Below are 9682 nucleotides of genomic sequence, written 5' to 3' on the forward strand. Positions count from 1 at the left end.
GCGTGAACACAGATAGTCAGCTTTAGTTTGTGCATATAGACCAGGGCTGGCGAACGTCGGTCCTGGACTCGCAGCCCTGCAGAGTTTTGCTTCAACCCTGAACAACCTAATCAAGGTCTGAAGGGTTATTAGAAAGCTACAGGCAGGTGAGTTTTAATTCGGGTTGGAGCTGAACTCTGCAGGGCTGCGCCTCTCCAGGACCGGAGTTCGCCACCCCTGATATAGACAGTATGCTACTTCAATATACAACACAAAACACTCAGAGCATGAATAGCAAGTTTTACCTACAGAGTGAATTATATTCCAAGTCAGTGGTTCTCAATTCCAGTCCTGGGGACCCCTTGCGCTGCACATTTTGCATGTTTGACCAACAAATAAAATAGACATGCAAAACGTGCAGAGCAGGGGGTCCCCAGGACTGGAATTGAGAACCACTGTTTGAAGCATTATTCCTCTTTATTTTGTAAAGCCATCCTGTGCTTAAAACTATCCTAAGGGATTAATTCAAACCTACTTTAGAGGAGAACAACAGAAGGCAAAGTCTCTGCCTCAAAACTTATTGAATTCAATGCGTTACGTGAGGTATTTTTTAGTCCTAGCATCCATTATTAACTGAAACTCACTGAAAACAGGCAGTACGCAAACAGGCCCACAGTCAAATCGACAGCATTTGTGTCCTCCAGGGCAGTCTTCATCAGAAGAACATCCTCGATGGGACGGCACGACCGTCAGCCTTGCCGGACAGAAACCGTCCACTAGAGAATTCAAGAGGATCATTAGGGGAGGCCAGGTAGTGTGGTTTCCAGCATTTGTAAATCAGGGGTTTCGCAATGGGTCTCAAACCTAAATACAAATTTGACATATTTGTCCGCTTCAAATCAGTGTTTTAAAACCTACTACTCATTCGTAGACTGTGTTAATTACTTTCAAAGACTGAGAGTCACTTATTTCTGCGTTTCTTCAGGCTGTGTAATGAAAGCAACAGATCTTCTCACCTGTGGTTCGTCTTTGAATAGCGTGAGTTATGCTCAAGTATCCAAACAGACACGATAAAACAGCAATCAACGAGAAATACACTCGAGCTGTCATCCTCCCGGCCTGTGATCTCTGCTGGAAAATGCGCTGAATTGGTGCGTCAGGAGAAGCGGACAGCGAAGTGCACAAAACTAAAACGAATACGTGTTGCTGCAATATCAACCTCTGTAAAATGGGGTTTTAAAGATCCAAGGAGAACAGGTCAATTCCAACCCTGATCAAACTCACCTGCCTGTAGCTTTCTAGTAATCTGAAATGCCTTGATTAGCTTGTTCAGGTGTGTTTGATTGGGGTTGGATGAGCTGAATGCTGCGTTCACGCCATGTCATAATAATTAAGCTAGCCTAATTATGAGAGGATTGTGCATTTCTATGGCGACACTATCAACTGCAAAATGAATCTGCAGTGGTCAGGTGGTACAGCGATCATGTTGTGGTACCAATAGGTGTGTTCGACTTCATGCAGCGCTGCGTGCCGGTTCTTCTAATTCTTCTTCTTTTCTTAAAATTAACCAGAACAAAATATACAACAGTAATGTACAAGAGTGTGCAAACCATTTACTCAGTAATCAACAACTGTATATTCGTAAAAATATTACAAGTCTTGTTTTCTTTTTTATTAACAATGTTCTCCAAACTGGTGCAGTAGTCCTTAAGTCTCCTGAAGAAAATGGATGAAATTTGGCTTGGACCCTGACCTTGTATGTGAAACTTTCCCAAAATAATAAAAAGATGTACAAGAAAAGTTATTACATTCATTTGAATACTACATACATATCAAAATTATTTAACTTGAATGTAATATGTTTTCCTTCTAATTACACTTTCCACATCCATCCCCCCAAAAAAAATATAAAAAAATTCATTTGTAAACACAATTACAAAATACATGGATAATATAGACTCCTTTTCCATTCAGCAAACAAATCGCAGGAATAAATCAATATCAAGAAAAAATCAAAAACACACTCTTTAACTTCATATACCATGAAACATTTTAAATATAGCCTCTTTTACTTTATTTAAACAGTATATTTCCCAAACACGGCAAGCTTTATTCCAATTCTAAATACACTGGTCCTAAGCTTTTGACCTGCATCACCTGTTATACTATTCCTATATTTATTATTACAACTGTGTTTAAGAAATCAACGTCTCCTAGGAACATGCTGTCTTTAGCATATATTGCCTCATGGAAGTATTACTTGCTCCCTACAAACTGTTTTCAGCATTCATGAAATGTTTCTAGAGCACCAAATCGGCATATTAAAATGATTTCTGACTGGAGTAATGGCTGCAGCCAATTCAGCTTTGCCAAAAATAAATTTAAAACACACAAAACAGTTCTTTTAAATTGGCTAAAAAATGGCTAATACTTTGCTAAATGTCCAGGTCTCAGGGAGAGGAACTTCAAGCACTGATGCCAGAGAGCAGTTGTGAGAAAACAGCCAAATGATACCAAAAACACCAACTCTTCAATCAAGCAATTATTTTTATTTGAGGAGGTGGGGGAGAGACAGAATCTTTCTAAACCGTTTGAACAAACAGGGAAAACATGCCATATGAATAAAGCACTGAATTGAAAAGATATCCAGAAAGTATTATGCAAAACTCCCATGACCATTTCCCTGAGCACATCATTGACCTTGGCCACATCGTCGACAACTTCCTTGACCACATGACCCTGACCGCTTCCCTGACCATAACCGCTTCCCTGGCAAGCGCCGCTTCCATGACCGCTTCCCTGGCCAGCGCCGCTTCCATGACCGCTTCCCTGGCCAGCGCCGCTTCCATGACCGCTTCCCTGGCCAGCGCCGATTCCATGACCGCTTCCCTGGCCAGCGCCGATTCCATGACCGCTTCCCATTCCAACGCCGCTTCCCTGACCGCTTCCCTGGCCAGCGCCGCTTCCCTGGCCCGCACCGCTTCCCGTTCCACCTCCCATTCCAGCGCCGCTTCCCTGGCCCGCACCGCTTCCCTGGCCTTGTCCGCTTCCCATTCCACCTCCCATTCCAGCGCCGCTTCCCTGGCCAGCACCGCTTCCCATTCCAACGCCGCTTCCCTGACCGCTTCCCATTCCAACGCCGCTTCCATGACCGCTTCCCTGGCCAGCGCCGCTTCCATGACCGCTTCCCTGGCCAGCGCCCCCCTTCCACCTTCCCATTCCCAGCGCCGCTTCCCTGGCCAGCGCCGCCGCTTCCCGTTCCACCCCCCTTCCCAGCGCCGCTTCCCTGGCCCGCGCGCTTCCCATTCCAGCGCCCATTCCCTTGCCGCTTCCCATGCCACTTCCCATTCCAGCGCCGCGCTTCCTGGCCCGCCCGCTTCCCTTCCCCGCTTCCCTGGCCTTGTCCGCTTCCCCTTCCACTTCCATTCCAGCGCCGCCCCCCATTCCAGCGCCGCTTCCCTGGCCCGCTTCCCTGTTCCGCTTCCCTTCCGCTTCCCTGCCCGCTTCCCTGGCCCCCCGCCCATTCCCATTCCAGCGCCGCTTCCCTGGCCCGCCCGCTTCCCTTCCCGCCCGCTTCCCATTCCAGCGCCGCTTCCCAGCCACCGCTTCCCTGGCCCATCCCGCTTCCCATTCCAGCGCCGCTTCCCATTCCAGCGCCGCTTCCCTGGCCCGCTTCTTCCCTTTCCAGCGCCGCTTCCCGCCGCTTCCCATTCCGCCGCTTCCCACTTCCCTCCCATTCCAGCGCCGCTTCCCTGGCCCGCGCCCGCTTCCCTGGCCAGCGCCGCTTCCCTGCCCGCGCCGCCCCCGCTTCCCCGCGCCGCTTCCCTGGCTTCCCTGGCCCGCCACCCCCCCATTCCAGCGCCGCTTCCCTGGCCCGCGCCGCTTCCCTGGCCCGCTTCCCTTCCCCCCATTCCAGCGCCGCTTCCCTGCCCCGCTTCCCGCTTCCCGTTCCACCAGCCGCTTCCCTGGCCCACCGCTCCCATTCCAGCGGCGCTTCCCTGGCCCGCGCCGCTTCCCCAGCGCCCCCTGCGCCCAGCTTCCCATGCCCCAGCCCGCCCGCTTCCCATTCCAGCGCCGCTTGCCCATTCCAGCTTCCCTGGCCCGCGCTCCCCCTTCCAGCGCCGCTTCCCTGCCCCGCGCCGCTTCCCATTCCAGCGCCGCTTCCCTGGCCCGCGCCGCTTCCCATCCCGCGCCGCTTTCCCGCTTCCAGCGCCGCTTCCCCTTCCCAGCGCCGCTTCCCTGGCCATTCCGCTTCCCATTCCAGCGCCGCTTCCCTGGCCCGCGCCCTGGCCCGCTTCCCTTCCATTCCAGCGCCGCTTCCCATTCCAGCGCCGCCATTCCCCGCGCCGCTTCCCATTTCCAGCGCGCTTCCCGGCCCGCGCCGCCCCAGCGCCGCTTCCCTGGCCCGCGCCGCTCCCATTCCAGCGCCGCCGCTTCCCTGGCCCGCCATTCCCCTTCCCATTCCAGCCCATTCCGCCGCTTCCCTGGCCCGCCCGCTTCCCGTTCCCATTCCAGCGCCGCTTCCCTGGCCCAGCGCCGCTTCCCGTCCCGCCTCCCATTCCAGCCCGCTTCCCAGGCCCAGTTCCCCGCTTCCCGCTTCCAGCGCCGCTCCCATTCCAGCGCCCGCTTCCCTGGCCAGCGCCGCTTCCCTTTCCCTGGCGCCGCTTCCCTTCCCCGCCGCCATTCCCATTCCAGCGCCGCTTCCCCTTCCCAGCCCTTCCCTCCCTCCCATTCCATTCCAGCGCGCCCATTCCGCCACTTCGCTTCCCATTCCAGCGCCGCTTCCCTGGCCCCATTCCAGCGCCGCTTCCCCCAGCTTCCCCCCCCTTCCCCCCTTCCATTCCAGCGCCCTTCCCTGGCCCCGCCCCTGCCAGCGCTTCCCGTTCCAGCGCCGCTTCCCTGGCCCGCGCCGCTTCCCATTCCAGCGCCGCTTCCCTGGCCCGCGCCACTTCCCATTCCAGCGCTGCTTCCCATTCCAGCTCCCATTCCAGCGCCGCTTCCCTGGCCAGCGCCCGCTTCCCATTCCAGCGCCGCTTCCCTGCCCCTGCCCCATTCCAGCGCCTTCCCTTCCCGCCTTCCCATTCCAGCCCGCTTCCCTGGCAGCGCCGCTTCGCTTCCCATTCCAGCGCCCGCTTCCCTCCCGCCCGCTTCCAGCCTGCGCCGCTTCCCATGCGCCGCTTCCCTGGCCTGCGCCGCTTCCCAGTTCCCCGCGCTTTCCCTGCCCCGCGCCGCTTCCCTTTCCCATTCCACCGCTTCCCATTCCAGCGCCGCTTCCCGTCCCGCGCCGCTTCCCATTCCCATTCCAGCGCCGCTTCCCTGGCCAGCGCCGCTTCCATTCCAGCCCCGCCGCTCCCTCCCATTCCAGCCAGCGCTTCCCTTCCCGCGCGCTTCCCTGGCCCAGCGCCGCTTCCCATTCCAGCGCCGCTTCCCATTCCAACTCCGCTTCCCTGGCCCGCGCCGCTTCCCTGGCCAGCGCCGCTTCCCCTTCCCCTTCCAGCGCCGCCAGCGCCGCTTCCCTGGCCAGCGCCGCTTCCCCGCTTTCCAGCGCCGCTTCCCTGGCCCGCGCCGATTCCCATTCCAGCGCCGCTTCCCATTCCAGCGCCGCTTCCCATTCCACCTCCCATTCCAGCGCCGCTTCCCTGGCCCGCACCGCTTCCCATTCCAGCGCCGCTTCCCTGGCCCGCACCGCTTCCCAGTCCGCCCATTCCAGCGCCGCTTCCCTTCCAGCGCTTCCCCGCTTCCATTCCCCGCTTCCCTTTTCCCATTCCAGCGCCGCTTCCCTGGCCCAGCGCCGCTTCCCATTCCAGCGCCGCTTCCCATGCCGCTGTCCGCTTCCCATTCCAGCCCGCTTCCCTTCCCCCTTTCCCGCTTCCCATTCCAGCGCCGCTTCCCCCTGGCCCGCCCGCTTCCCATTCCAGCGCCGCTTCCCTTCCCATTCCAGCGCCGCTTCCCTTCCAGCGCCGCTTCCCTGGCCCGCCGCTCCCATTCCAGCGCCGCTTCCCTGGCCCGCGCCCCCTTCCCGCTTCCATGGCCCGCGCCGCTTCCCCATTCCTTCCGCCGCTTCCCATTCCGCGCCGCTTCCCATTCCAGCGCCGCTTCCCCAGCGCCGCCCAGCCTTGCCGCTTCCCATTCCAGCGCCGCTTCCCTGGCCCGCCGCTTCCCATTCCAGCGCCGCTTCCCTGGCCAGCGCCGCTTCCCATTCCAGCCCGCCCCCTTCCCCCGCGCCGCTTCCCATTCCAGCGCCGCTTCCATGGCCCGCACCGCTTCCCATTCCAGCGCCGCTTCCCTGGCCCGCGGCGCTTCCCATTCCAGCGCCGCTTCCCTGCCGCCGCCCTTCCCTTCCCATTCCAGCGCCGCTTCCCTGGCTTCCCCCCCATTCCAGCGCCGCTTCCCTGGCCCGGCGCCGCTTCCCCGCTCCAGCGCCGCTTCCCTTCCAGCGCCGCTTCCCATGCCAGCGCCGCTTCCCTGGCCGCTTCCCTGGCCAGCCGCTTCCCTGGCCACACCGCTTCCCATTCCAGCGCCGCTTCCCTGGCCCTTCCCTGGCCGGCGCTTCCCATTCCAGCGCCGCTTCCCTGGCCCGCGCCAGCCGCTTCCCATTCCAGCGCCGCTTCCCTGGCCACCGCTTCCCATTCCAGCGCCGCTTCCCTGGCCCGCCCGCCCATTCCCAGCTTCCAGCGCCGCTTCCCTGGCCCGCACCGCCTCCCATTCCAGCGCCGCTTCCCTGGCCCGCACCGCTTCCCATTCCAGCGCCGCTTCCCTGGCCCGCACCGCTTCCATGACCGCTTCCCTGGCCGCTTCCCTGGCCCGCGCCGCTTCCCATTCCAACGCCGCTTCCCTTCCCTGGCCCGCACCGCTTCCCATTCCATTCCAGCGCCGCTTCCCTGGCCCGCACCGCTTCCCATTCCAGCGCCCACTCCCCGGCCCCGCTTCCCTGTCCACTTCCCATTCCAGCGCCGCTTCCCTGGCCCACCGCCCATTCCAGCCCGCTTCCCATTCCAGCGCCTGCTTCCCTTCCAGCGCCCTTCCCCGCTTCCCTGGCCGCCGCTTCCCATTTCCCTTCCCATTCCAGCGCCGCTTCCCATTCCAGCGCCGCTTCCCATTCCAGCCCCCTTCCCTTCCCAGCCCCGCTTCCCTGCCGCTTCCCTGGCCCGCACCGCTTCCCATTCCAGCGCCGCTTCCCTGGCCCGCGCCGCTTCCCATTCCAGCGCCGCTTCCATTCCAGCGCCATTCCCGCGCCAGCCATTCCCGCTTCCCTGTCCGCTTCCCATTCCAGCGCCGCTTCCCATTCCAGCGCCGCTTCCCATTCCAGCGCCGCTTCCCTGTCCGCTTCCCATTCCAGCTTCCCATTCCCCTAACCGCTTCCCTGTCCCTTCCCCCATTCCAGCGCCGCTTCCCATTCCAGCGCCACTTCCCATTCCAGCGCCGCTTCCCCATTCCAGCGCCGCTTCCCATTCCCAGCGCGCTTCCCATCCCTGCGCTTCCCTGCCAGCCCATTCCCATTCCAGCGCCGCTTCCCCCATTCCAGCGCCGCTTCCCATTCCAGCGCCGCTTCCCATTCCCAGCGCCGCTTCCCATTCCAGCGCCGCTTCCCTTCCCAGCGCCATAACCGCCATAACCTGATAACCTGTCCGCTTCCCATTCCAGCGCCGCTTCCCATTCCAGCGCCGCTTCCCTGGCCCTGTCCGCTTCCCATTCCAGTGCCATAACCGCTTCCCTGGCCAACCACTTCAGTCCGCTTCCCCGCTTCCCAGCGCCGCTTCCCATTCCAGCGCCGCTTCCCTGGCCCTGTCCGCTTCCCATTCCAGCGCCATAACCCTGACCATAACCGCTTCCCTGTCCGCTTCCCATTCCAGCGCCGCTTCCCTGGCCGCTTCCCATTCCAGCGCCGCTTCCCTGGCCCTGTCCACTTCCCATTCCAGCGCCACTTCCCTGTCCGCTTCCCATTCCAGTGCCGCTTCCCATTCCAGTGCCATAACCCTGACCATAACCGCTTCCCTGGCCAATACCACTTCCCAGTCCGCTTCCCTGGCCAATACCTCTTCCCTGGCAACTTGCCTGACCTCTTCCCTGACCACGTGGTTCACTGCATGCAAAGCCACCAGTGGTTGGGCAACATTTCTGTGTGCCAGGACACTGGCCATCATTGAAACAGCTTTCAGCACACAGTGGAATCATCTCCGGTATGGGACATTGACCCAGCTTCACTGCGTGAACACAGATAGTCAGCTTTAGTTTGTGCATATAGACCAGGGCTGGCGAACGTCGGTCCTGGACTCGCAGCCCTGCAGAGTTTTGCTTCAACCCTGAACAACCTAATCAAGGTCTGAAGGGTTATTAGAAAGCTACAGGCAGGTGAGTTTTAATTCGGGTTGGAGCTGAACTCTGCAGGGCTGCGCCTCTCCAGGACCGGAGTTCGCCACCCCCCCTATAGACCGTATGCTACTTCAATATACAACACAAAACACTCAGAGCATGAATAGCAAGTTTTACCTACAGAGTGAATTATATTCCAAGTCAGTGGTTCTCAATTCCAGTCCTGGGGACCCCTTGCGCTGCACATTTTGCATGTTTGATCATCAAATAAGGGAGACATGCAAAACGTGCAGAGCAGGGGGTCCCCAGGACTGGAATTGAGAACCGCTGTTTGAAGTATTATTCCTCTTTATTTTGTAAAGCCATCCTGTGCTTAAAACTATCCTAAGGGATTAATTCAAACCTACTTTAGAGGAGAACAACAGAAGGCAAAGTCTCTGCCTCAAAACTTATTAAATTCAATGCGTTACGTGAGGTATTTTTTAGTCCTAGCATCCATTATTAACTGAAACTCACTGAAAACAGGCAGTACGCAAACAGGCCCACAGTCAAATCGACAGCATTTGTGTCCTCCAGGGCAGTCTTCATCAGAAGAACATCCTCGATGGGACGGCACGACCGTCAGCCTTGCCGGACAGAAACCGTCCACTAGAGAATTCAAGAGGATCATTAGGGGAGGCCAGGTAGTGTGGTTTCAGCATTTGTAAATCAGGGGTTTCGCAATGGGTCTCAAACCTAAATACAAATTTGACATATTTGTCCGCTTCAAATCAGTGTTTTAAAACCTACTACTCATTCGTAGACTGTGTTAATTACTTTCAAAGACTGAGAGTCACTTATTTCTGCGTTTCTTCAGGCTGTGTAATGAAAGCAACAGATCTTCTCACCTGTGGTTCGTCTTTGAATAGCGTGAGTTATGCTCAAGTATCCAAACAGACACGATAAAACAGCAATCAACGAGAAATACACTCGAGCTGTCATCCTCCCGGCCTGTGATCTCTGCTGGAAAATGCGCTGAATTGGTGCGTCAGGAGAAGCGGACAGCGAAGTGCACAAAACTAAAACGAATAAGTGTTGCTGCAATATCAACCTCTGTAAAATGGGGTTTTAAAGATCCAAGGAGAACAGGTCAATTCCAACCCTGATCAAACTCACCTGCCTGTAGCTTTCTAGTAATCTGAAATGCCTTGATTAGCTTGTTCAGGTGTGTTTGATTGGGGTTGGATGAGCTGAATGCTGCGTTCACGCCATGTCATAATAATTAAGCTAGCCTAATTATGAGAGGATTGTGCATTTCTATGGCGACACTATCAACTGCAAAATGAATCTGCAGTGGTCAGGTGGTACAGCGATCATGTTGTGGCTACCAATAGGTGTGTTCGACTTCATG

The 9682-nt window shown here is 57.4% G+C and overlaps 1 protein-coding gene across 1 annotated transcript; it reads right to left on the reverse strand.

The window, feature by feature from the left end:
- Positions 1-2444: 2444 nt before the first annotated feature.
- LOC122146686 (WAP four-disulfide core domain protein 5-like) lies at positions 2445-9378 on the reverse strand. The gene is made up of 4 exons (XM_042766994.1): positions 9180-9378; positions 8809-8940; positions 7886-8183; positions 2445-2451 (listed from the first exon to the last, which is right to left on the reverse strand). The coding sequence occupies exons 1-4, from the start codon at positions 9271-9273 to the stop codon at positions 2445-2447; spliced, it is 531 nt and encodes a 176-aa protein (XP_042622928.1). The 5' UTR covers positions 9274-9378.
- Between the last annotated feature and the right edge of the window lie 304 nt (positions 9379-9682).

This window comes from Cyprinus carpio, chromosome A11 (genome assembly GCF_018340385.1).
Source record: "Cyprinus carpio isolate SPL01 chromosome A11, ASM1834038v1, whole genome shotgun sequence".
NCBI classification, from domain to species: Eukaryota; Metazoa; Chordata; class Actinopteri; order Cypriniformes; family Cyprinidae; genus Cyprinus; species Cyprinus carpio.